This window comes from Manacus candei, unplaced genomic scaffold, assembly GCF_025592945.1.
Source record: "Manacus candei isolate 608988 ecotype Guabito, Panama unplaced genomic scaffold, ASM2559294v1 h1tg000189l, whole genome shotgun sequence".
NCBI classification, from domain to species: Eukaryota; Metazoa; Chordata; class Aves; order Passeriformes; family Pipridae; genus Manacus; species Manacus candei.
This window is the reverse complement of record NW_026138237.1, coordinates 604,088-631,118: the sequence shown is the minus strand read 5'-3', so window position 1 is coordinate 631,118 and position 27,031 is coordinate 604,088. Positions and strand designations below refer to the sequence as shown.

The 27,031-nt window shown below is 50.0% G+C and overlaps 1 protein-coding gene and 1 long non-coding RNA gene across 6 annotated transcripts in view; one reads left to right on the top strand and one right to left on the bottom strand.

Moving 5' to 3' along the window:
• The window catches only part of AIFM3 (apoptosis inducing factor mitochondria associated 3), a 50,379-nt gene that overhangs the window by 17,028 nt on the left and 6,320 nt on the right, over window positions 1-27,031 (top strand). For all 5 annotated transcript variants that reach the window (XM_051774155.1, XM_051774158.1, XM_051774156.1 and 2 more), the window contains 16 exons: window positions 2,713-2,926; window positions 8,799-8,908; window positions 10,319-10,428; window positions 11,456-11,500; window positions 12,470-12,566; window positions 14,597-14,709; window positions 17,051-17,137; window positions 17,741-17,832; window positions 19,587-19,717; window positions 21,888-22,003; window positions 22,345-22,416; window positions 22,744-22,807; window positions 23,743-23,819; window positions 24,637-24,754; window positions 25,696-25,794; window positions 26,349-26,424. In XM_051774155.1, the coding sequence (XP_051630115.1) occupies window positions 2,713-2,926; window positions 8,799-8,908; window positions 10,319-10,428; window positions 11,456-11,500; window positions 12,470-12,566; window positions 14,597-14,709; window positions 17,051-17,137; window positions 17,741-17,832; window positions 19,587-19,717; window positions 21,888-22,003; window positions 22,345-22,416; window positions 22,744-22,807; window positions 23,743-23,819; window positions 24,637-24,754; window positions 25,696-25,794; window positions 26,349-26,424 (1,621 nt within the window). The remainder of the gene's footprint in view (window positions 1-2,712; window positions 2,927-8,798; window positions 8,909-10,318; window positions 10,429-11,455; window positions 11,501-12,469; window positions 12,567-14,596; window positions 14,710-17,050; window positions 17,138-17,740; window positions 17,833-19,586; window positions 19,718-21,887; window positions 22,004-22,344; window positions 22,417-22,743; window positions 22,808-23,742; window positions 23,820-24,636; window positions 24,755-25,695; window positions 25,795-26,348; window positions 26,425-27,031) is intronic.
• Window positions 2,694-17,101, bottom strand: LOC127464066 (uncharacterized). Its single transcript, XR_007901134.1, has 3 exons — window positions 17,002-17,101; window positions 14,218-14,353; window positions 2,694-2,739 (listed from the first exon to the last, which is right to left on the bottom strand). It is a non-coding gene; the product is annotated as an uncharacterized LOC127464066 (long non-coding RNA).

Below are 27,031 nucleotides of genomic sequence, written 5' to 3'. Positions count from 1 at the left end.
CAAAGGGCTTGAGTGCGCTGGCCCCAGCCCCACTACCAATCAGATTTCAGAATTAGACTTGGGTTTATAAATATTTCATTTAAATGTCATTTTCCCTGATGGCAACTGAAGCAGTTTGCTGGATCAGCTCAGGTGCTGCTGAGCCCTGGATTCCTGGAGGGATCATCTCTTGGGAATGCAGGTTTCAGACCAGAGGACACCCCATGTAGGAACCAAGAGTGATGAGAAGGGGGAGATGGGGGGATAAAATGTTGGCAAGAGGCAAGTGGGAATTGCCTCCCACAGAGGCAAATGGTGAAGTGTGGAGCCTGAAATAGGAAGGGAGATGGCTTTATACCTCTTTTTCTTTTGCTCTGGACATTTGTCCAGCAGTGTTAGTGAGTCCCAAGCAATGCCAAGTCACATACTGGTGCCAGAGACCTGCTGCTTCCTGCATATGTTTTTCTGACTGAGGAAGAAGTGAAGAGAGCAGAGCTACATTTCCATCTTCATCCCTCTAGGTTCATATGCCCATGGACTAGTGAGCACTCCAAGTGCTCACCTGACCCAAATGTGCTCTGAAAAACAGAGCCCTGGGGCATCAACCAAGTGAGACATGGAGGTTGTTTCCTGCAGGGTGAATTCACTGATATCAATGTCACTGCTAGGGCTCAGAGCTGCTGGCTTTGCTGGTGCCATCCTGGTCTCATCCTGAGACATGTTCTGGCTCCGCAGTCTGGCTGCAAGGATGCTCAGCCTAATTCGCTGCAGATAAATCTGATTGACTATGAAATCATATGACATGAACCTCCTGTTTCTTTGGCCAAAAGTATTTCACCAGGACTGGCATAAATGGGCATTCATTATATTTCCTAATTCTGTCCTCCAAAATCCATGTCTGCTTCTCCCAGTGCCCTAGGAAAGCAGTACTCATGGAGAGCAACCTCTTCACTGGGTACCTGCAGCAGCTGGGCTGCTTCTCTAGAGCCCCAGGAATAGATTTGCATATAGCAGTATAGGTTTTTTTAATGCATGGTGCTGGCCCTGTTAGTTTGCATTAACTCCTGCAGCTGCAACAGAGCAAGAGAAGTTGCCGTTTTCCGCTAATTCAGCATTCATACATGGAAAATCACTTTCCTGGATCAGTACCCCCGGTGAATCCTGCCCTGGTGAGTGCAGAGATTTGGCTCTTTGGCAAAAAGCTACACCATCCCTTGCCCTGCTGAGCTGACACAAACAGCAGAAACCTGCAGGACTCCCAAGACAACTGCCTGCTTCCAGCACCTGGGTGGCCGTGGCCACTTGCTTTTCTCCCTTCCAAAATAAATGGCCTTCCCCCTGACTTGTTCTTCCATTGTCCTCTCAATGTTCTTGCAGTAAAAGTTTTGGGACAACAGATGAGGCTGGAAAGACTCAGGGCCCTTCTTTTGCTGTAGGTCTTATTTTTACCCTCTTTTTTGGCCTTTCCTTAACCTGTTTAGTTTATGAACTCTAATTTTTATCTTCTGTACAGCTTTTCCTGTTCATGACCTTTATAAGATGGGGAAAGCTCAATGATCTCCTTTGTGCTTGAGACACTTCACCAATCTCTGGCACTTCCCTCTGGCTTGCTATAGAACTCACTGGGGTTTATTATTAATATTAATGGCTTCAGCTTTATGAAGTCCCTAGGAGATAAAGTGATGTTTTCCACTTTGTGATGTGAGAGCTCATCAGTGGCTTTCTCTGATGCTTCTGTGCCCAGTCTGCCTACCCCAGGCATGGGGCAATGGGCGGGGGTGCAACTGGGTGGATGAGTGGGGAGGATGGGTGAGTGCTGCCCTTCAGGGAGCTTGGATGAACATAGATTGATAGAATGATTTGGGTTGGAAAGGGCCTTAAAGACCATCTCGTTCCAGCCCCTTGGCATGGGCAGGGACACCTACTAGACCAGGTTGCTCCAAGTCCCGTCCAACCTCGCTTTGAACACTTTCAGGGAAGGGGCAGCCACAGCTTCTTTGGCCTGTGCCAGGGCCTCAGCACTCTCACAGTAACTTCTGCATATCCTCACCTGGGTGACTGAGAAGAGCCCCTCTGTTCCCCACTGTCCTTGCTCCCACGTGTCCCTGGGTACTCTGGTCCCCAGAACAGGGATGGTTTGTTGTCAGACCCGTTCAGTGATGGACACATGAGAAAAATGGACCATCCTTGCTTCTGTTACCTAATGCTGAGGACTCACTCTACACTCAAAACCTCATATGGAAATAATTTTAGTATTTCTAGTTCTTTATTAATTGATCTTCATCTAATGAAGCAGCTTTATGCACCATGCAGTGTTGGCTTTCTCTTTCAGTTAATGTTACCTACAAACAACTAAAAAGGGTTTTTTGAAGTTTACCTGAACCCCAGAGGCCTTGGCGTGCCTCACATAAAGCTGCTTGAAGCTGTTTTCCACTGAACAGAACAAGAGCTGTGGCTGAGGGGTTGTTTTGCACCGATGACTCATGACTCTGCTTGCAAGAATATGTACTTTATGAATACAAAGTGCCCACTGCAGAAAGAACAGAGGGATAATGGGCTCAGGTAATCAAGCCAAGTTTGATATTAAATGTTTTATCTTCTCAGGGAAGCCAGCAAAAAATGTCTGTTCTGATGTCTGTCAGCTCCTTTCCAAGTTCAGGAGAGGAGGGAGAGACAGAATGGCAGCAAAACTTCTGGCTTCATTTTAATGAAGTTTTCTGTTTGTTCCTGCAGTTGAAGTGAAAATTGAAGTTGTGATACCTGAGAAGGAGAGAAGCAAGGAGGAGATGTCACCCAATGGGAAAGCCAGCCCTCTGATCTACAAAGTCAATGGAACTGCCCGGCACTACCACCTCGAGGAACATCCAATTGCCAGCAATCCCTACCACAACCCAAAGGACATGGTGGAAGCATCCGTTTGCCATGTGAAGGACCTGGAGAATGGACAGTAAGTGCCTAAACTTGTTGCAGATAAAACTTGAGAGACTTTATAACCCAATCTGAACACCTTGTCTTATTTTTAGAGTTTCTGGAGATAATAGTTGAACTTAGTAAAATAAACATTTTTTTTAGTCTTAAAAAATTATATCATGGACAAGTGACAACTGTTTTTTACCAGAAGGTCTGCTGTTCCCAGCATGGCCTGTGCTGGGACTTGTCTCAGAAAGAGGTGATGTTCTGTAGCAGAATTTCTCAGGAGGGTCTGCTCAGCTTGTGTTAGCCAACCCAGACAATTTTTTATAAATTTATAGCCTTAGTGATTTTACAAAGCAGCACAAGAAGTGCATGGGGGGAGCTGATGGGGCAGGCCGTGTGCTCCATCCTGGCTCCATCCTGGCTGCAGTGCCTGGCTCTTCCAGCTGAGCTCATCAATTTGCTCTTTCACTAAGGATGCAGTTTTTCAGATCTTTTGCAAATGAGAACACACTTCTGCTGGGCACATTCACTGCCCTGATTTAAGAGTTTTCTGAAGTCTAAAAAGTGGCTGTCCCCATCACTGTGCTTTACAGGCTGATGCCTCTTTTCTGGGGTAGAAGTACAGGTTCCATCAGGCTGACGGCCGACATCTCAGCGGGCTCCATCCATGTGTGGAAGAAAATAGTTTGGAATAGCTTTCATTCCAGCAAGGGAGCAATGTCAGGTGTGTGGGACACACCAGGAGTCTGGCAGCTGTTTGCTTTAGATTGAAGTATTGCCTGTAGTAATATCCTAGAATAATCCATGTACTACGGGCTACTTTGGGCTAAACTTTAGGAGCTTCATGGGCCATAAATTCTTCTTATTAGGTAAGTTCATCCAGGAATGAATTAGTTTTTTTTCATTGCAATGGGAATTTATGTATTAGACCATTCTACAGAGGGATGCACTGGACTTTCTTGGATTAAGTCTTCATGTGATGAGGAGCAGCTTGTGTCCTGGTTCCGGCCAGGACAGGGTTAATTTTTACAGTAGCCAGGAGGGGCCATGACCAGGACCCAGAGGTTATTCTATAACACCTCATGTCATTTCTGGAGGCAGGGGGAAGAAGGGATTCCTTCCAGTGAGCAAGTGTGGCGGTAATGCTGGTTCTGAGATGGAGGGAGTGTTTTGGGTAATGCTGGTCCCATGGAAGGAGCAGTGGGGTAGCGTGGCTGAGATTGGGTCCAACTTGGTAGTGAGCATTTTTGCATGTAAATCACTCTCTCTTTTGTACACTTTTGTTACTAATATTGTTGCTGTTACTGTTCCTTTTCTTATCTCACAGCTGTTTTCCAATAAATTGTTCTATCTCAACCGGTGATCTTTACCTTTTGTGCCTCCAGTTCTTCTCTCCAGCCAGCCACAGGAGGGAAGGGGGAAGGAGAGAAGGGAGCGAGCAGCAGTGGGTTTTTAGTGGGAGCACTAAATTGGGGAATACCATTCCTAAACCATGACAGCTTTTTCAGTCTGTAGAAGGAGACTGAGGGGAGACCTCATCACAGTCTGCAGCTTCCTCGTAAGGGCCAGCAGAGGGGCAACACTGCTCTCTTCTCTGTGTGACCAGTGACAGGACCCGAGGGAATGGCTGGAGCTGTATCAGGAGAGGGTTAGGCTGGATATTAGGAAAAGGTTCTTCCCCCAGAGGGTGGTTGGGCACTGACCAGGCTCCCCAGGGCATTGGTCACATCCCCAAGGCTGTCAGAGCTCAAGGAGTGTTTGGACAACGCTCTCAGGCACAGGGTGGGATTGTTGGGGTGTCCTGCTGCAGGGCCAGGAGTAGGACTTGATGATGATCCTTGTGGGTCCCTTTCATCTCAGGATTCTATGACTCTTCAAGCTCTGCTGAGCCCAGAGAAGTGCTGGAGGGCCATTGGGACCTGGAGGCAAATGTCCTCCTCCAGTGAGAGGTGGGGATGAGGAGTCAGTGGAGATGCTCTGGAATGGAGGGCAAGCAAAGTGGCTGCAGTTTGTCCTGGGAGACAATGGGTAACCTACTGCCTCCTGTGCAGTTGGGTAGTGACAGCAAGAGGACCCAGGGTAGAGCACAGGCAGCAACTGGAATTGCCTCGAAGATGGAGTGAAGCAAAAAGGGGAGACTACCCCGGGAAATACTGGTTGCACAGGGACGGTACTGTTCCAGGGTCAAGATGTAGGCTAATGCCTGAACATCCGAGTGTCATGGAGGCTTCTGTGTCTGCTGACTTTGTGTTGGGGTGTTACTAGAAGAGTGTGCTCTGCTTTAGTATCCCAGAGCAAGAAGGATGTAGGAAAATTAGGTTGGTCTGCCCTTGTGAGACCCCACCTGCAGTACTACCTCCAGCTCTGGAGTACTCAGCACAAGAAAGACGTGGAGCTGCTAGAGAGGAGGCCACAGAGGTGCTCCAAGGGTTGGAGCCCCTCTGTTCTGGAGACAGGCTGGGAGAGCTGGGGGTGTTCAGCCTGGAAAAGAGAAGGCTCCAGGGAGACCTTAGAGCCCCTTCCAGTGCCTAAAGGAGCTCCAAGAGAGCTGGAGAGGGACTTGGGACAAGGGATGGAGGGACAGGACAAGGGGGAATGGCTTTACAGAGAAAGAGGGCAGGAATATTGGGAAGAAATTCTTCCCTCTGAGTGTGATGATGCCCTGGCATAGGCTGCCCAGAGAAGCTGTGGCTGCCCCATCCCTGAAAGTGTTCAAGGCCAGGTTGGACAGGGCAACCTGGTCTAGTGGAAGGTGTCTCTGCCCATGGCAGGGGGATGGAACAAGATGGTCTTTAAGGTCCCTTCCAACCCAAACCATCCTGTGATTTTGCGATTCTATGAATAGATTGAGTGGGAAGCAGGCTGTATGGTAGATGAAAAGATTTGGAGAGCTCTGCTGGCTGCAGGGAAGGTGAGGAGGAGCTGGTTGCAGCCTGTGAGAACACACATGGCTGCAGGTGGTCATAGCAGGGAACTCAGCTAAAACCTGGGCTAGGAACTGACATCGGTCTGGGAACCGGGCCCACACTTCAGTCTTGTGTGCATCAGCTGCTGAAACATGCTACCGACTGTGGCAGTAGATGTGCCACCACTAGACATTTTAGATTGAGAATAGCTGTTTTCTAGCAGGCTGAGTCCATATTAAGAGAGAGGTGCTGTGAGAGGGTCCCACAGCTCATGTAAAGCAATGGACCAGACCAAAGGAGTCCTCTTGCTTTGGTACCCAGAGGGATTTTCCAGGATGCTTCTCCCAGGTAGTGTGCTGGGCAGGGGTGTGCGAGGGCACGGCCGCAGCACTGGCACTGGGGTTCGGGCACCACTGCATTGTGTTAGTGGAGTCTGCAAGCACGGGGTATGTTTTCTGCCCATCCTTTCTGTCTTTCTGGTACCATCATGACCTCAGCAGTACCAGTAAAAGGTACTGATGGATAAACTGGTGCTGCTGCAGCCAGCCAGCCTCCCAGCAGGCTAAGTGGGGGGACAGAAAACAGCTCCCAGTGCTCCCACAGCTCTCGAGCAAAGGTCCTTTGCTGACCAGAGCTGAGTTTTAGCTGATGCTTCCCAAGTGGGGAGTGGATTGGGGCAACAGGACAAATTCCCAACTGAGTAAACAGTTTAGCAGGCTGCAGGACAGTGTAAATAATTCTCTGGATTTCTCTGGAGTGAGTGCAGGATTGGAACCTTGCAGGTGGTTGTGTGCTGCTTTGAAGACACCAGGTCTTGGTTTTGACTCTCTCAGCTCACACAGCTCCTTGGGTAAGCTGTAAACTCTTTCACTTATCTTATCTTCCCAGGGAGTTATGGTTGCCATTGAACAGGTTTAATCAGCTGAGGAATGCAGCTGGACTTGTACTGCTTGTGCTGAGGGAAGAGCTCCAAGTGCCAAGTGTCCTGCATGGAGAGCGGGCAGAGCTGCATCACTAGGGAGCAGGACTGCCAAGTTACTGGAACAAAATTGCTTCTGAGGGCAGGTGTGATGAACTCTGATGGTTTTCGCCCATGATGGCAAGGAAATCAGGAAATTGACAAGAAAATTGGGAAATTGAGCATTTGTCATTAGGCAGTTGATGCTGGTGGAGCAGGCACCTGCCCAAAGTCTTGTCCAAGGTGGGTTTGAAGGTGTGACAGGAGTGCTGATGGGCTGAGCCCCATTTTCATCTCCATGGAAACAGAGAGTGGGACAAGCATCTCTGTAGCCTGGGTTTAAGTGGTGGGATAGAGTTGGGATGTTACCTGAAGAGGAATGAGCATGCAAAGTCAGTCCCATTCTTCCAAGACCCTGGAACTTGGCATGCAGGAACAGCATTCCGGGATCACACTTGGCCAGTGGCCACCTTGAGCAGGTGGGGTTTGCTGTGGGCACAGTGGTATGTTTGGTAGCCCAGAGGCAACGTCAGGGCTGGCTGTAGATGAGATGATCCACTCCGTGCAACGGGAGCAACCAGGATTTCCAGATAAACATCAAACTGTGCGGGAATAGGCTTTCTGGCTGGAAGAGGGGAAGTTTCCAGGGGACAGCAGCTCTGTGCTCTATGTCCAGCTCCCTGCAGAATAAGGGCTCTCTCCTAGACCAGGTTGCTCAGAGCCCTGTCCATAGAATCTTAGAATATCCTAAGTTGGAAGGGACCCACAAGGATCATCATCAAGTCCTACTCCTGGCCCTGCAGCAGGACACCCCAACAATCCCACCCTGTGCCTGAGAGCGTTGTCCAAACACTCCTTGAGCTCTGACAGCCTTGGGGATGTGACCAATACCCTGGGGAGCCTGGTCAGTGCCCAACCACCCTCTGGGGGAAGAACCTTTTCCTAATATCCAGCCTAACCCTCTCCTGATACAGCTCCAGCCATTCCCTCGGGTCCTGTCACTGGTCACAGAGAAAAGAGATCAGAGCTGCTCCTCATGAGAAAGCTGCAGACTGTGATGAGGTCTCCCCTCAGTCTCCTCCAGGCTGGAAAAAGCAAATGAAGATCCAAGGTCTAACCTGAAATCAATGTCCAACCTGACCTTGAATGTTTCCAGGGATGAGGCATCCACCACCGCTCTGGGCAACCTGTGGCAGTGCCTCACCACTCATTGTAAAAACTTCTTTCCTATATGTAAACTAAACTGATCCTCTTTTAGTTTAAGACTGTTCCCTCTGGTTCTATCAAAAACTGGGAGATGTCAAAGAGAACCTTCCATGAGAATGGCTCAAGGTTCGTTTGCTCCTGTGCAGAGCGGGGCTGAACCCAGCACTGAGGAGGTGAAGCCCCTTGGTGACTTACAGCTGAGGCCCGGAGCCTGGTGCTAGGAGAAGGTTGCTGTGTGAGCTTCACTCTGCAAAAACAGCTAAGGGAAACATCAAGGAGGTCACACACGGGTGTCTGCTGTCGTGAGGGATTTATCAGCAAAAGGTGACCCATGTTGTTGACCCTGTGACATGGCCAGGACCAGAGCACAAACCCCTGAGGTGTGGGAGGCAGACTCCAAGGGGCAGAGTCGCCCCTCCTGGTTTTCAACTCTGAGACATGTTGTGTTTGCTTTCAAAGACTGAATACAAGCCTGGCAGGGACCTGCTTATCCACTGGGGCCAGGAGGGGAGGGGAGGTTGCAGTAAAACCAGTTTGGGTTCTTGCTCCCACTACCAGCTTCCCCAGCAGCTGGGGAGGTGCTTTGGGCTTCCTCTTGACACAGTGATGGATTAAGATGCTGCCACTCAGCTTGGATGTGCCCCACACTGGGGACAACAGATCCACCTCCAAAACTGACCTGGTGACAAGGACTGACCCACACCTGTAGTCACCTGGAGCAAGTTGAAGGAGGCAGGGAACTGGCAGGACCAGGTCTGGGTTGTAGGGTGAGAGGGTGGCATCTGCTGTGAGGTGGATGCTCTGTCATCTTTTTCCATACTTCTCCTCCCCAGGATGAGGGAAGTGGACCTGGGCTGTGGGAAGGCTCTGCTCATCAAGGAGAGTGGTGAGTTCCACGCCGTGGGACACAAGTGTCCCCACTATGGGGCTCCACTGGTCAAAGGTTAGTCTGCATCCTGTCCTGGGAAGCAACTGAGGACATCACAGGGTGGGCAAAGGACAGCCCAGTGTTCACCCTGTGCTGCCGGGCACAGGGCAGTTCCATGCCACACACTTAGCATCACCTGGGCATCTTCTGGCTGGAGAAGGCACGGGCAGCAGGCTGGGGTTGCACAAACCTCCCCAGAGCACTTTACCACAACTCTGGTTGCAGTTGACACCAGCTGCCACTGTTGGTCACAGGGCTGGGGCTTCTGCTAGTGACTGTAAATCAAAAGGAGGAATCTATTTGGGCTGATGAGATCCTTTCAGTAGCAAGAAGAATGTTGCTCATGTTATTGACTGAAGTGGGATGAGGTGTGGGGGTTTCCCATCTTGGCATTAAAAATATGCATCCTGGCACTTTCTCAGCATCGGCTTCAGGCAGGTCCCTGCCCAGAACCTAAGCAGCAGCATCAGGCAGTGCTGGTCTGACTGTGTGTGGAAGTGCATCACCCAAACTGAAGTTGGGAGGACTCTTTACTGGAAGTGGGATGCTGGGGAAGACAGCCAGAGCATTGCACTGTGTGTCCTCTGGGCATCACTGGCCCAGCAGCAGTGCTGGCTGTAGCAGCCATGCTCTCAGCCCCTCACCTGGGGCGAGAGCCAGTTGAGCAGGACAGAAGAGCCCCATGCTGCCCTGGAGGTGAGAGTTCACCTGCCCTTTCAGAGACCTGTGGGTACATTCCTCAGACTGGCTGTCACACAGGGATCTCACTGGAGAATCTGCTGCAGCAGTAAGTGCAGGGGCTGCCCTTCCATCCCCACATGTGGTGATGATGACACTGCTGTGCCTCAGGCACAAGCTCAATACCGGTCTATGGCCACATGGTAGCCAATGCTCTGCCCCAGCACTGTAGCAGGGAAAGCTAAAGTCCAAGGTAGCAGCTTCTGAGCAAACACCTGGAGAAATGAACGCATGGCTTTGGGCATGCTTGTGCCTTCCAGGTGTGTGCAGGCACCTTGCTGTGTCAGAGTCTGCTCTGGAACACACGTGCTCTAAATCAGTGATGCTCTGAGGCACTGCCTCCTCTGGGTGCTACGGGGGCTTAAAAGGATGATGAGACTGTGGAGATGACAGCCTCATCCTGGCTGGAGATGGAGGCTATATCCCAGGCAGAGCAGACAGCTTTGGAGCTGTGCCCAGAGATGTGGGGGATGTTGCCATCCAGGGCATTTTAGAAGGGATTGCCCATATAGGATCCCAGTTGGTCCCAAACAGATGAGCCTGTCCAATGTGCATGTTGAGAGAAGTCCAGTGTTGCCCATCCAGGTCCACATCAGCTGACATGTGTCCTGGAGGAGAGGTGCCATCCCAGAGAATGGCAGGCATCTGCAGGGCAGCATCAACCCTGCTCTGCTGTGTTCCCTGCAGGGGTTTTGTCCAAAGGAAGAGTCCGCTGTCCCTGGCATGGAGCTTGCTTCAACATCGGCACAGGTGACATTGAGGACTTTCCCGGCTTGGATAGTTTACCCAGGTTCCAGGTGAGACCCTTGTCCTTGCAGCAGCAGAGGAAACACAGAATCACAGGATGGTTTGAGTTGGAAGGGACATTGAAGACCATCTTGTTCCACCCCCTGCCATGGGCAGAGACACCTTCCACTAGACCAGGGTGCTCCAAGCCCCATCCAACCTGGCCTTGGACACTTTCAGGGATGGGGCAGCCACAGCTTCTCTGGGCAACCTGTGCCAGGACCTCATCACCCTCAGAGGGAAGAATTTCTTCCCAACATTCCTGCTCTCTCTCAGTGGGAAGCCATTCCCCCTTGTCCTGTCATTCCAGGCCCTTGTCTCAAGTCCATCTCCAGCTCTCTTGGAGCTCCTTTAGGCACTGGAAGGGGCTCCTAAGAACTGAACAATTCCAGGCTGAACAATCCCAACCCTCCTCAGGGCTACTCTCGATCCCTTTATCCCCAAGCCTGGGTTGATGTTGTAGATTGCTCCAACCCACGTGCAGCAAGTATTTGGCCTTGTTGAACCTCATGAGGTTCCCATGGGGTCACTTTTCCAGCCTGCCCAGGTCCCACTGGATGGATCCCTTCCCTCTAGAGCATCAACCACACCACTCAGATTAGTGTCACCCACAAAATGTCTCTTTGTTTTGGGATAAGCAATGTTCTTTATGGCATGGAGCGAATGTTTTCCGAGGATGTGCTGGTGTGGGTAGTGGAGAGCAGCACCTTCACCTAGCTTCTTCCTCCCTTGCACCCACCCATGGGCATCAGACACCTCCTGCGACCCTGGGGGAGTAGGTGCCCAGTCTCGAGTAGGAGTGGGCTGGGAATGAGAAACCATAAGTAAACCTGGGATGGAAATTAAGTTGTACACTGAGCGTCAGTGCATGGTTGGTACGAGACAGGAGACATCCCACAACCTTGAGCTGGGATGAGCCCTGCTATGGCCTGAGCTGCTCTTGCAGGCAACCTGCTGCCATTGCTGCTCCATCTGTTAGCTGTTGCCCAGAGGGAGCCCTCACTGTCCTGCAACCTGCTGCTGTTCTGTCACCCTCAGGTGAAGATTGAGAAGGAGAAGGTGTACATCCGAGCAAGCAAGCAGGTAATGGGCCACTGACATCCCAAAACCAAGGCTGATGCTTTTGGGTTTTGCTCTATGTGCATGGGGGTGGGGGAAATGCTTTTCCTTTGGTCCTGTGGCAGGAAAGCCATGCCTGGGCAGAGGGATGTGTGAGTATCTAGCATGGGTGAACCAAAGGTTTCAGATCTTTCGAGTGTTTGTCCTGAACTTGTCCTATGTTTCCTTAAGCTCAGAGCAACTTTTAATTTGTCCATGGAAACAGGCCTCTTCCACCAGCCTTTGGGCCTTGTCTGAATGTGGCATAGTGATGCCAAAGGCCACCTGTGCTCCCTTTTGAGCCCAGACATCAGCTCCTGCTAGGGAGGAATCTGGTGTGTGGGCAGAGAGGGCTCTCATCCCCTGACAGGATGCAGAATGAAGCCCATTCAGGCCACTGCAATCTTTCTTTCCATGAAAAGCCTTCTTTTGGTGCTCCTTTGCATGTGTATATGCGCAGATCCAGTGGCTCAGAGCCTGATGGACCCTTACAGGGTCCAATCTGGGGGATTGGACAAGTCCATCAGCTTTGGATATCAGGTATACAAACTCTGCTCAGGTGCAGGATAAAATTCCTGATAGAACTTCTTCATTCTCACTTCATCTGTTGGTGCAGAATTGCACAAGAACACACCTGGACTGCTTTTTCTATTCCCCCTCTCCTCCCAGCTCTGTGGGGTGAGAGTTCACCTGCCCTTTCAGAGACGGATTGGATGGATTTGCAGAAGATGGTGGATTTATTTTAATTTAGTACCTTGTAAAGTGTAGTACACCGGACATTGGAATGGTGTTTGGATGAGCAGGGGTTTGAGTCCTTGTTCAGTACAAGGACCCAGTTGTTCCCTTCCTATCCAAGCTGGTTTATGACACTACTGCAGTTGTCCCCATCCCTGCCTGCCTGCCCAGGTTAATGTTGAGTAAAGATAATGGCTTTCCTTTTTGGTGGTGGCACAGGCTCTTCAGACACAGAAGAGGACAAAGATGATGGCAAAGTGCATCTCCTTGAGCAACTACAACCTGAGCAGTACCAACGTGCTGATCATCGGTGCAGGTAAGGATGGCGTGTGCTGGGACCACCATGTGTGTCTCCTTCCCAGCAGGGGTGCAGGGAGCAGAGTGTCTGTGTGCTGTGTCACCCCCTCCTGCGTCCCTCCTGTGCAAAGGGTCAGACTAGAGGTTCTTCCTGAGCCTTTTTGTCTTACATGCTGATGATCCAAAGGTGCCCTGTGCTCCCGTCTGTGGAGCTTTGTTGCTGTCCTTTGGAGTGGGTGCCCTGAACCCTCTTCCTGCTACACCCTTCCCAAGTATATCAGCAACCCCAGATTTCCACAGCTAATGAGTGTAAAGTCCTCTCAGGTGTCCCTGTAATGTGGATACACTTTTTTCTCTTGGACCTTGTACATCACTGTCTCATCCGATTACAGCTCCAAAGTTCTCACCTCAAGGTGCTTCTCTGAAGATAAATTCTTCCACTTTCTCAACAAATATCAAATCCCTTCCAAAATAGCAAAGCTGCCAATCTGTTTTTTGTTTTCTCTTGTCCCATCTTCATTTGTGTATTGCCATTTTTTTAGAAAGCCTGATGGGGTGAAGCCCATCTACTGAATTTCTGGGTTGAATTAGATGCCAAGGCTTGACCACGTTGTGGTGAAATAGAGGGTGCTGGACCTGGGACTGCGAGGGAATGGCTGCTCCTGGCACATGGGTGTTGTTCTTAATGGATTATAGCCCCCAGGTCACCAGATCCAAGCTGTAGAAATTGGGATCATCTAAGTTACATCTCACAGCCTGAGCAAAGGGGAAAAACAGCCTAACTGGCTTTTCTGTTGCTGCTGGGTGACATTTTTCCCTTCCTTGTGCTCTTGTTGCCTGAAAGCTGGGGTGTAAAGTATATGCTGCTCCCTGAGGTCAACTGGAATGTCCTGGCGTGTGGCAGGACTGGACAGTCATCACAATCTCAGTGAAGTCACTCCACAGGCAACATTAGCCACTGCTGAAGGAACTTTCTCAGGCTTTACCAGCTACATTTACAGGTCTGCTAAAGACCAAAGTCTGTTTTGGTGGATGGGAAAGGTGATTTCAAATCTGGGGTTGTGGGGAGTGTTGGTAAGAGAATGCCATCCAGCCCTACAGCAAGGGCCAAGATCCAGCCATGCCCAGCAGAGCTGAGGGCAATCGACTGCGGCCCCTTGCTCATTTGAGGGTCATCCTGGCATCAGTGCAGCATCAGCTCTGGCTCAGCTTGCTCCTGGCTTCATGCACAGGATGTCCACCCACCTGTCTCTTCTTCTACTGTCCCCTGCCTCCATCAATGAGAGCATCTTGTTGAGGGACCAAACCATGATACTGTCCAGGTCCATCTCTTTGGTGTTACAGAAATCATGTCCCTAGAAACACTTATTATCAAACAAGGCTTCCTTGGCTGAGAAGAGACTCAAGACTTCTCACCTGAGCTCTCCAGTCTCACAATTAGGCCAAGGAAGAAGGGATGTTCCCATCAGGCTGCCTGGATGCAGAGGAACAGCATGCCCCTAGGAAGCTTTTTGTTTGACTTAGCCCTTTTTTTTCTGTGATTGAAACAAACAAACAAAAAACCCTTAAAGAAATAGCATGGGAAATGCTCTACAGTGAGTCACACAACCAACAGTTTGGCTGTGGAGAAGGGAGGGCTCTCTGCCCTCCATGCTTGGCCATAAATTTACCAGGAGCTGGGTGTGCAGACCCTTCTCCGACTAAAGAAGTCCAAGGGTCTGAGCAGCTGCTTCTGCCCCGGAGCTTGTGAGAGGCATGTAGGCATTAGCAGCACTCCTCAGGTGTGGTCTTTGTGGTTTTGTGACACTTTAGGGACAGACAAGAGGATTAATGGCACACTTCTTAGACAGAGGGTCCCTTCTCTTGCCTGCTGCATCCGCCCTGACCAGCTTCCTGTGTGAGCTGTTCAACTTAGGAAGGGCAGTGAAGTGAGGCCAGGGCTGGTGGAGATGGTGATTTTGGACTCAGCCCTGGCAGCTTTAGCAGTAAAGGGCTCAGATCTACCAATGCCCCATACACATGGCTGTCATTGGTCTCCTTCTCCCTTAGGGGCAGCTGGGCTGGTCTGTGCAGAGACCTTGCGCCAGGAAGGTTTCTCTGACCGGATTGTGATGTGCACAATGGACAGACACTTGCCCTACGACAGACCAAAGCTCAGTAAGGTTTGTATCACTCTGGGTATGCCATATTCCTCCCCAGTTTTAAGGTTTGCTCTAGGACCTTTCCCCACTGTTATTCATTGCAGCAGCATGATTCTCTCTCCTTATTCATAATTTCTCTGTTCTCCTTGAATTTTCTTTCCTGTTTGTGACTGAAATATGAAACGCAAAAAAGGAGTTGTTCAAACTCTGAACTACGAGCACTCCAGCACAGAAACAAGGGCGTTCTTCCCTGTGAGGGTGGTGAGGCCCTGGCACAGGCTACCCAGAGAAGCTGTGGCTGCCTCATCCCTGGAAGTGTCCAAGGCCAGGTTGGACAGGGCTTGGAGCAACCTGGTCTGGTGGAAGGTGTCCCTGCAGATTGGAACGAGGTGAGCTTTAATGTCCCTTCCAAGCCAAGCCACTCAGGGATTTATATGATTCTTCACAGGTCTAGCAGTAGCTGTCTTAGCCAGCTTCTACCTGGGTAGATCTTAATGTGTGTCTGGATCAAAATCTTAAAGGCAATGAAATGAGGCATGTGGAAAAATGGTGTTGTTTACCATGTTTTTTTATGAGTACATGGTTCTTGCTGCCCAGGGATGCTCCATGCCATAATGATGATGATTCTCAATCATCCATGGGGGATGGTACTCCACATGTGAGTCTTAGACTGGCTTTTCTTCTCTCTCTTAAATAGTAAGAACATTTCACATGCCAAAGGTGTTGTACATGATCTGTTAAACTCTCCACTAAACACCTCTGTCCGTAGTTGCTTTTAGAAGGTGCACAAAACCCATGGAAGAGAAAGCTGAATTTTTGGGAACAGGCTAGGAGAAAAATGGGATTTTTCTTAATCCTTTTGTGAGTGGGACTAATCATGTACAGAGTTACTGCAGGAGGAGCGCACAATGCTGTAAGCAGCAGACTTCTTACTGCCTGAAACGGCAGCACTGCCTTTCCTCTGCCCTGCCGAAAGCTTGTTATCAGTCTGTCCCCGGGTCCTGCCAAACTGTTCCTCTTTGTCCCTTTGGACCGTGACCACCTCCCTGGTGTGTTGCCATGTCTCTGTTGCCATCTCCAGAGCACCAGGCAGCAGCAAAACCTATGGTGGTAGTGCACTGCTCTATGTTGCCCTTCCTGGCACAATGAGGTTGGGTATTCCTCTCTGTAAACATGGAGTATTTAAAGAATTTGGAGTAAAACGTGTATGACCCTGCCCCTGCCTCGAGTTCTTCAATGCAGGTCTCTCCTCAGCAGAGCATTGACTGAAGTCAGAGGCTCATCCCAGCCCCTGACCAAGCCACCTCTGGGGATAAGGGTCTTGCACATCCATCCCCGTGGGCAGATGGGAAAGCCCTTGATTCCTGCATCCCTTATCCCTCCTAGGTCAAGGCCAAATGTCATGCCTGTTTGGCACAGGTAGATGCTGCAGCTCAGTGCTGTGTGATAAATTGCAGGGCTTGACTGTTCCCGGTACGTTGCAGGCAAGGAGGGGTACACTGGAGCAGGGAGCAGCCTGCACAGCCAGCAGGTCACCTGATGCTCAGCTTGTCCTCAGCCTAAGTCTGAGCTTGTCTCCACAGAGTCAGAAGGGCAGATGAACTTGGGCTCAACCCTGCATATAAAGATAATGTACATCTCACCCCAGTGATCAGGGAAGGCTGGGAAGAGCAAGAAGCTCTTACAGCTGAAGATGAGCAGATACAGGCCCGTGCCCTGCTTCAGCTTTTGAGGGAACTTGTGCAGCGTTACTTGGGTGCTTTTGAAAGTGTGTCCTTGTATGTTAATGTTGCATGTTCTTATTGCTCTTCTACCTTCCCTTTCCCCTGGTAACTGATTGTTTTCCAAGTAATCATAGAGTGGTTTGGGTTGAAAGGGACTTTTGAAGGTCATCTGGTCCATCCCCCTGCCATGGGCAGGGACACCTTGTACTAGACCAGGTTGCTCCAAGTCCCGTCAGCCTGGCCTTGGACACTTCCAGGGATGGGGCAGCCACAGCTTCTCTGGGCAACCTGGGCCAGCGTTTTACCACCCTTATAAAATGACGCTCCTGTGAACCTGTTTGTGCTGTGAGGAGCTGCAGTTATGGCTGCTTTGCCAACTCTCAAAAGCACTTACTGCCTCAACTGGTCAGTAGCAGCCCTACACTGAGGCAGCAGAGAAGGAACCAGAGCCCAGATCGGCCTCTTGTAACAACTTTTACTTGAAGAGGCTTTAATTCCAGCCTCTAGAACTGCTCCCTTAACCTGTGCCATAAGTGCTGACTTCAGGCTAGTACTGACTTCTGTTGGTAACAGCGGCTTCTTCACTCACCTGTTCAACGCCCAGCAGTTGATGGAAAAATGGCTTTTTTTTTTTGCAGTCAATGGATTCCCACCCTGAGCAGATTGCCCTGCGCCCCAAGGAGTTCTTCTGCACCTATGACATCGAAGTCCTGACTGAAATGCAGGTAAGAAGAGTCCTGTGTGTTCCTGTAGGCTGTCGCCAGCAAGCACTGGTACGCAAAGGTCGTATTTAGGGAATGTGTCTCTGTTCTTGGCTCACTGGATGCCATTGCATAAATTCTGGGTCTACCCCAGCCCCCTGTTCTGTCCCCCAGAGCACAGGTTGCCTGTGGTTGTTCAAAACACAGCTAATGCAATGCTCCTGTGGCGGGAAGGACACCCTGGGTGTGACTATGGTGTGGCCATAATTTCTTACCTGCCATTTGCCAGCACCCTCACATGGATCTGGGGTGGCCAATTGCCCTCTGATTAGGATAATCAGCCTTCAAGCAGCAGAGACAGTGCCTTAAACATTTCTCTCCATTATCTTATTTATATTGGGAGATCTTCAAGGATCTGTGAAAAGGTAACGAGGAATATTTAAGGTCTGGATTGGCCAAGCTGTGGCCTGGGGGGACTAAAACAAACAGACTAAAACCAACCAAATTATCAACTAAAACTAATAAACTAACATGGAAGACTAAAACCTGACAGATGAATTGATTGGGCTGGGAACTCGGTTAACGTCTGGGATTTCATCCCTTAACATTATTTAAGAATGATTTCAGGTTGCAGCTGTGGATATCAAGAGCAAGATAGCCGTGTTCAAAGATGGGTTTAAGATGGAATACAACAAGCTGCTGATAGCGACTGGAAACATGTAAGCTACAGACAAAAATCTTAAAGATCAAGAGAAACTGTTTTATCTGAGAATGTGAAGAGATTGTGCCTGGGGATAAGGAGTGAAATATGGCAGGTGAATTTAGACACTGAATTTGTTTACAAGAGTGTTTGTGGAAAAGTCAAGGAACACCAAAGATATTGGATATATCTGTATGTATCTGCATCTACACCTATATCTATATCTATATCTCTATATCTATATATCATCATCTATTTCATATATATATATATATACATCATATTTTATAAAATTATAGAATCAGAGAATGGTTTGGCTTGGAAGGCAACTTGAAGCTCATCTGGTAGCAACCCCCTGCCATGGGCAAGGACACCTTCCACTAGACCAGGTTGCTCCAAGCCCCATGCAACCTGGCCTTGAACACTTCCAGGGATGGTGGCCCTAGGACCTTGAACATATTTTCTTTAACAAAACCCTCCAAAGTGGAAGTATTCTATTTTTTTTTAGAGGTAATTTTTGCCATGTTGCTCTTTTTACTCTTCAGTAACATTCAAGCCTAACATCCCTCTGAATTTCATCTTTCATTTCCTGCCAACCTTTAAGATCTTTCTCAGCAATTAAAGCTTAACACTTCACTGTTGCAGCCCTAATAAGGTGTTGCTGCCACCCAAGCCTAACAGCTTTGGGAGCCTTGCCCCCAGCATGGGAGTTTTCAGGACTGAACCTTGTCCAGCCATAGGAAAGGTGGTATTGATGTGCTGGGATGCCAGGCATCGCCCCAGACTGGCATTGTCCCTTGCACCCTGAAAGTAGCAGGTCAGTCTGTTTTCAATAGGAGATTTGTCAAAATTGGCAATTCAAGGTGAAAATAAGGCATCCTTGCTGTCCTTCCTTGTGCTCCTTATACCAAGCCGTAAAACAAAGAATGAGAAATGCAGTCCCTGCATAATTTATCATCTGAGGAATGGATGCTGTGGAACAGCCGGAGCAGTGACTCACATTGAAAACCAGCGTGCTGCCAGTCACAGCAACAGCCCCACTAGGTGTGAATGGGTGGCATTGGGGTGTACAGTGCTGCAGCCAAAATGCCATGTACACCAGAAACTGAATTAGGTTCAAAAGACGTTAAGCCTTTGGCAATAATTTCAAAATCCTCATACACAAGCTGCAGGTACACTGGGTAAATGTTTTTTAAGGTACCTAAATTTTTTAGGATCATCTGTCCCATTTCCGGATCTGAGTCAGGCAGGGGTCAGATATTTAAAAATAGATAGGTTCCAGTAAGTGCCTGGGGAGGGCATGATTAAGCTGATACAGCATCAGCAATGTGCCCACAGGAATGGAGAGTGGAGCCTGCATCTTCAGAACCTTATCAAACTTTCAATATCTGGCTCCAAAGCACTGCTGGAGGACAGAGGGAGTTTTCTGTGTCCCATTAAGCTTCCCATTAAATGTTAGGACATGCCAGTGGTTTAGCACAGGTTTGTAAAACTGTGCCTGTCCTGTGCTGTGCTGCATTGCCCCAGGAAGGTGCTCCCCCGGCCCCGTGGGTACACAGTGGGATCTGGGGTGGCTGCCCAGCATCCCCTGCTCGACTGTTGTCCACCAGCATTTGTGTTATTCCGTGTTATGTCTCCGACCCAGAGAAAGGTGAAAAAAGGAGAGTCTGGGATGCTGCTGGAGCCCCAGAAGGGGTGCCTGCTGTCCTGATTCAGCACTGCAGCCACCATGGGGTTGAGAAAAGCAGTTGTAGCACCCTCAGTGTTTTTCAGGCCCAAAGCTCTCAGCTGCAAAGGCAAGGAGATGGAAAATGTTTTCAACATCCGGACGCCCGAAGATGCCAACCGTGTGGTAAAGCTGGCCACGAGCAAGAACGTGGTTATCGTGGGAGCCTCCTTCCTGGGTGAGTGCTCGCACAGGCGGTGTCTGCTTCCCAGCTCTCCACCTTTTCCTGCAGATGATCCCAAAACCCTTGCCCAGTTTGTTACTGCCCAGTTAGCGGTAACCCCCACTCCCAAACTGAACCTGGGGTAGTCCAACCTCCAGCCCTGGGTGCATGTGAGGACATCTCCTTGCTGAAGAAATTGATTTTCTGAAGAGGCTGGGTTTGCATAGGCACGGATATTGCTGTCCCAGACTGAAAAGCACATGGCAAGGCCAGTACTACTGCTCAGGTGGGTTCAAATGTGGTGTGTCTAGATTTGACTTCAGTCAGGAGAGTCTTGTTGGTGAGTGGGGGCCTGTGGGTTTATTTCTCTTTTACATTTTAACAGAGCAGTGAATTTTTGAAATACAGTTTCTTTGATGGTTCTTCTTTATGGTTGACATGGTTCTAACAAAATAATAATGGGCTCTGCAAACCTTAAGCATAAATGTTTATTAGTGAGGGAATTTATTATTAAATATTCATTATTTGTTTTTTTTTCTTTTATAAAAGATAAACCTGTTTTAATGCTTCGATCAATATGATCTACAGAAAAGCATGTGGTGTGGGGAGCCAGTTGCAAACTGCAGGTCATCAAAAAGATTAATTTCCATAAAAAAACCCCATAGATAGAAAACGTCTTGGTGGAGGTTCCCATGCAATTCCTAGCAGTAAAATTCTCCCATTCTGATCAGAGAAAACAGTGACTCCCAAGAGCTTTTTTCAGACTGCAGCTGAGAGTCCCAGCTGTAGGAGGAAGGCTTCCATTGGTTGAGGTCCATTGTTGCATGTGCTATGGCTTCCCAGGTGTAGAGGGTTGACCCTAGCTGGGTGCCAGGTACAGCCACTCTTTCACTCCCTTCTGCAACCGGACAGAGGAGAGAAAAAAAACAGCAAAGGATTCATGAGTTAAGAGCTGGGAGATGTCACTCTGATCACCATCATGGGCAAAACAGACTCAAAGTAGGGATATTAATTGAATTTATTACTAACAGGGTCAGATCAAAAGAGTGAGAAGTAAAATAATCTTAAAAAACACCTTTCCCCCACCCCTTCTTCCTTCCATGTTCTCCCTCCTCCCCCACAATGGTGCAGGAAGATTGGAATGGGGATTATGGTCAGTTGTTGTTTCTGCTTCTGCTCAGGGAGAGGGGTTGTAGTCCTTTCCCTGCTTCCTGTGGGGTCCCTCCAACGGCAGACATTCCTTGATGGAATGTCTCTGGTGTGAGTCCATCCCTCAGGCAACAGTTCTTCCCAAACTGCTGTCCCGTGGGTCACTTCTCCATGGGGTGCAGTCCTTCATGGATGAGCTGTACTGGCGTGGGTCCCCCACAGGGACCAGAAGTCCTACCCAGGAAAAGCTGCTCTGGTGTGGGCTTCCCTCTCCACGGGCTGCAGGTCCCTGCCAGGACCCTGCTCAGTCCTGGGCCTCCCATGGGGTCACAACCTCCTTCCTGCATCCACCTGCTTCAGCGTGGGCTCCTCCAGGGGCTGCAGGGGGGTCTCTGCACCCCAATGCTCCCCCATGAGCTGCAGGGGCACAGCTGCCCCACCCTGCTCTGCACCACGGGCTGCAGGGCCTCAGCTCCGGCACCTGGAGCACCTCCTACCCCTCCTTCTGCATTGCCCTTGGGGTCTGCATTGCTGTTCCCATGTTCTCACTCTGCTCTTCCCTGACTGGAATTCTTTCTGTGCAATAGCTTTCTGTTCTTAAATATGTTATCCCAGAGGTGTTACTATCACTCCTGATTGGCTTGGCCTTGGCCAGCGGCAGGAAGCCCGTCCTGGAGTTGGCTGGCATTGGCTTCACCATGGACAGGGGAAGCTTCTGGCAGCTTCTGACAGAAGCCACCCCTGTAGCCCCGCTGCTACCAAACCTAGCCATAGAAACCCACTACACCAGGGCACTTTGAGGCTTCATCATGACCAGTTCCTCCCTTTGCTCTTCAAAATCTACATTGAAGAATACCCGAATTGGTGTGGCCCCCTGCGTGACCAGTTCTAGTGCCTCCCCAATTCTCCCAGTAGCCAGCTCCAACCTTCCCAGTCAGTGTGGGTGAGGTGGCTCCTCTGCTGCAGCGAGTTCTAGGGATGCAGGACAGTGCCGAGGTGGTTCCCACAGCCACTCAGACCTGCTTCCGTTCCCCAGGGATGGAGGTGGCTGCCTACCTCGCGGAGAGGGCCCACTCGGTGTCCCTGGTGGAGCTGGAGGAAGTCCCCTTCAAGAAGTTCTTTGGGGAGAGGGTTGGCCGTGCTGTCATGAAGGTGACCTCTCTTTTGCATCTGGAGGGGAGGGTTGGTAACAGAGTGGGTTCTGCTTGTATCACTTATTGCACTAATTAATTTACTTAATGTTTATTGACAAAGCTGTGATGGCAGCAGTCAGCAGACAGAGTGGGCTGTGTCTTCCCTCTCATGGTCCATGTGCTGTAGATCCCCTTCTTCTGGACTCGTGTTGGAGGGGCGGGGGTGCCAACTCCCTTTGCAGCGCGGGTCAAGGCGAGCACAGGGGATGGACAGGGCAGTGCTGGGGGCACAGGGACACCAGGACTAGGGGTGGTTCAGGGTTCTGATGTCCCCTGCTTTGTCCCTTGTCCTCCCTCCAGATGTTCGAGAGCAACAGGGTGAAGTTCTACATGCAGACAGAAGTGTCAGAGCTGCGGGAGCAGGAGGGGAAGGTAGGTTGTGGGCAGGGGTTCCCCGGTAGCACTGCTATGGCATCCCCCAGGGCTGCTGTTCTATTCCCTGCTGGGGCTTTGCTCTCCCCTCTTTCCTAGTCCCTGAAATTCATATTCCTGGGTTTAGTCCCCAGGAGCAAAAGTGCACCAGTGTGGTGTGTGAGGTGACTTCATTGCTCCCACCCTCCTCCTGTTGCTTTTCTAACATTTATGGTCAGCTTGCATGTCACAAAGGAGGCGAGCTGCCAGCTTGGCTTCCTGCTGCTGCAGAGGGTGTTTTGTCCCTAAAATAACTGTGATGCCCTCCCCACCTCGTGTCTCCTGCAGCTCAAGGAGGTTGTGCTGAAGAGTGGGAAGGTCCTGCGTGCCGACGTGTGTGTTGTTGGTGTTGGTAAGGGGTTGTGTGGTGCTCAGCTGGGGGCTCGGGGACTCTCTTCGGTGCCGGAGAAGCTGGAGGGGATGTGGCAGCAAGGGCTCCTTGGGGCTGGGTAGCCAGGAGTGCTGGCAGTGACAGGCCAGCCCTGCTTGGCTGCCACACATGAATCTGAGTAACTAAAAAATGCCTTTCTAGAGCCTCCATCCCAAAATATATTTGGGAAATAGTAATGCGTATGGTTTTTCCAGAAAAAAAAATATTCAAAGCAATTTCATCACCTCAAGTTCTTTTTTATTAAAGCTTCCCCAAACTCAATCTTTTTAAATTGTTTTTTTTTTTAATTGCTGCTGCCAGCAACAAAAAATGTACCCTTTATTATAAAATAAAAGAATACCCCATTATTATAAAATCAAAGAAAATACCCCATAGAAGAGGGTATTTTTCTCCTTTACATTTAGGGGGGAAAAAAAATCCCTTTCCTGCCATCTCTGTAATTTTTAAAAATGCTGTGGAGTGGAAGAATCACAGAATTAGTTTCATTCTGATTTGTGAAGGCTGGAGAGAAAAAAAGATTAAAAAAGGAAAAGGAAGGGTGAAGCAAAGGTACAGACTGAGGGGAGGCCAAGGAGCCCTGGCTGGAAACTCAAAGGTTCCCTTTTAAATATAATTTTTTTTCAAAATAAAAGAGAATTACATTGAAAATTACCTCCAAGCACTAGAAAAGGGTGATGGGCAGGTTACAATGATGGCTTAGGGAAGGATAGGGATCCTGGGAGGCAGAGGCTGATGCAGTGGGGTCTCCATAGGGTGCCTGGCCCTGCTCTCAGGGCAGCCATTGCCTTTCCCTGGGCAGACTGACTGTCCTGGCACGAGGGGATCTGCTGGTCTCGGGGTCAGCCCCCCAGGGCTGTGGGACACTCAGATGCTACAGCCTTTGCCTTCTCCCACAGGTGCAGTTCCAGCAACGGGCTTCCTCAAGCAGAGTGGCATCAATATCGACTCCAAGGGCTTCATTGTGGTCAACAAGGTGAGCCCAGGGGCAGCCCCTGTGGGAGGGAGAGCAGGAGGAACTGGGTCACCTCTCCTCACAGAATAGCTTCCCGGGGACTCCAAACTGCTGCCACAGGTGCTTTTCATGGCTTTTTATCTGTCAAGATCGGCAGAATTGGAATTTTCGAATTCTGGGGGTTGGCCTGTGCAGGGCCAGGAGTTGGACTCGATGATCTTTGGGGGTCCCTTCCATCTCAGGATATTCTGTGAGATGCTGAGATTTTGGGAGCATCATCAGGAGCACCTGGAACCGCCCTTGCAAGTGTGGGATTTGCAAACCCCAGTCCTGAATGCTCTGGCTCGGATCTGGTTCTGAGCTGCCCTGGAATGGTGTGAATATTCTGGGGGGAAAGAAATTGAGAAAGATCCATCTTTCCAGGTATCCACTGTGGTGGAGCGGTGCTCGTGCTGATGGGTGGTGTGTGCCATGAGCAAGGAGCATTGTCAGGGAGCTGGGGCTCTGTGCCACCCACCCTGTGCTTATTGCTCATCCATGTGATAAGCTGGGCTCTATCTGCAAACACTGACAGATGCCAGACTTCTAAGAGGGGCTCCAGGACCCCAGTCCATGTCTCTTTTTACTGGATAACCCACTGGAAAAGGGATACTGTAGGTCCCTGCCCATGTGTTCTCCTTTGAAAGTGAAGAAGGCTGAATGAAATCCCATGTGGGGGTCTCACAGCCAAGCAGAGGTTGTCTGTGTGTTCCTGGGAACATGGCAGCTCTGGAGCAGTTCTCTGTTTCTGTTTGTGTGTGGTGCAAACCCCACTAATGCACACCTCTGTTCCCTGCAGATGATGCAAACCAACATCCCCGGGGTCTTTGCTGCTGGAGACGCTGTCACGTTTCCGTTGGCCTTGAGGAATAACAAGAAGGTGAACGTCCCCCACTGGCAGATGGCCCACATGCATGGTAGGTACTTAGCAGAAAAGAGACTTTTGCAGATTCCTAGGAAATTTCCAAACCCTCTAAGGAGAGAATGAGATAACTGTCAACAGGGAGACTGGGTGATTGTATTGAACATTTTGAAGCATGTATATTTTATCCTGCCCAATATGCCTCATCTGTCAGCATTTGTGCCAAGCTTTGCCTAACAGTGCCTCGTCACAAGCGCAGAGGTGCTGAGGGACAGGCTTTTCCATATGCCCTCTGCTTCCTGGCATCTGCATTGCTGCAGGAGCCTGCTCGCCTCCTTGCCTGGGGGCACTCAGTAACTCGAATCCTAAAGTCAACCCGGGCTCAGATTTCCAGCTGGGCTGCCCACACTGCCAGGCTGACCCAGGAGCATGTTGCAGAGCTTGAATCTTTGTCCCCTTCACGTCAGCCTGAAATCTCTGGTGTGATCAGCTGCCCTCAAGGCCACAGTCCTGTGAGGAGGTTTCCCTCTGGGTGGGTGCCCTGGGTGAGAGGTTTTGGAACCACAGCTCCCAAGTCAACCTTTGGACACAGCCCCCTGGTCCAGACATGCCTCTGCAGCAGGGACCATATCCCAGCAGTCACTGTGCCTCCAGGGGTTTGTCCATCCCATCCCTGTCTGGGTGGGAGCTCAGCATGCTCTCAGCCCTGTCACTGTTCCAGAAGCTGGGGGAAAAGAGTCTCATGGGCATATCGCTCATGCCAGTGGAGGTGATGAGTAGGAGCTGCACTGTGGGAAGGAGTCCATGCCCATCCTCGGACGATGTCGTATGCTTTCTGCTTGGTCTTTGTTGCTGTGTGGGGTGTTTTCAGCAGCAGTTCTTGGTTTTCCTGTGCTCTGTGACTGGGGATGTTGATGCTGTGCTGTGACTTGAAGGCAGACCATGATGCTTGCCCTGGTGTGGGAATTCCTCAATCCTGCTGCTGCTGTCTTCCAGGCCGTATCGCTGCACTCAACATGCTGGCCCATGGCACAGAGATCAACACCGTCCCATATTTGTGGACTGCTATGTTTGGGAAGAGCATCCGGTATGCGGGTAAGGGGCTCCTGAGGCTGCTGTGGCATTTGTGCTGGTGGAGGTGTCCTGGCATAGAGAAGCCACACCCATGTCCCTTGCTGTGGACCCTCCACACTGACTTGTGCCGCAGGTCTGCTTCCCTGCCTGGCTTCTTAGGGGTTTGGTGTCTTCTCTGAAACCTGTCTGCCATGAAGTGCACTTCTCTAAACGTGATGGAGGGTTGATTTAGATTAGATAATGGGAAGAAATTCTTCCCTGTGAGGGTGGTGAGACCCTGGCACAGGTTGCCCCATCCCTGAAAGTGTTCCAGGCCAGGTTGGATGGAGCTTGGAGCAACCTGGTCTAGTGGAAGGTGTTCCTGCCCATGGCAAGGGGTTTGAACAAGGTGGTCTTTAAGGCCCCTTCCAACCCAGACCATCCTGTGATTCTGTTATTTTTGGTACCCACATCTTCCTGTGCTGGTCTCTTGGTCACCACAGAACGTTCTTCATGTAGCTCTGGAGTGAAACACCCTGTCTTAGAGCTGGATACAGAGGAATTGTTGCTGAATCCACTTCTTCTCTGCTTTGCAGGCCATGCGGAAGGATTCGATGATGTTGTCATTCAGGGAGATTTAGATGAACTGAAGTTCGTGGCATTTTATACCAAGTAGGTGTTTCTCTTTTCCATCTTTCTACACAGGCATTCATCTGAGATTGCTCTGCTAGACTGGAAAATAGTTTTACCAGAGCTTCTGTCAGTTGGTTTTGTTCATCTCTGGACACTGAGCTTGTGGGACACTAATAAAAGGCCCTGGAGAAATGATGTGCTGATCGTAGAACAAGTTAAACTGGTCTTTGGACCTGGCATCTCTGCCAGATGTAAGCCCTTTGTCTGTTCACATAATCTGGGAAGCAGATGATGGCTTTTAGTGGCAATGCCTATCAAAGATTTCCTTCCCATCTCATCACCATGTTAATGGTTTGTGACCAGGGCTGGACTGGGTGCTCAGGCATCACCAATTCTGATTCTGGTTTGACAGACCGAGCTCAAAAACCTTTTCTGTCTATAACAAGATGTGAACATTTGCAACAGCTCAGGAACTTTGTTACACTTGTAGTGAAGCCCACCTCTCCCCTTGGCTGGGACCCTACCTGGGAATGCATTCCTGAGATGTGTTGATAGCTGGGATGTGTTGTCTCCTCTGTTCTGGAGCTGTGTTGGGTGTTTAGACTGGGTGAACCATGAATTTATCCCCAAAATATTTGCTGCTTTT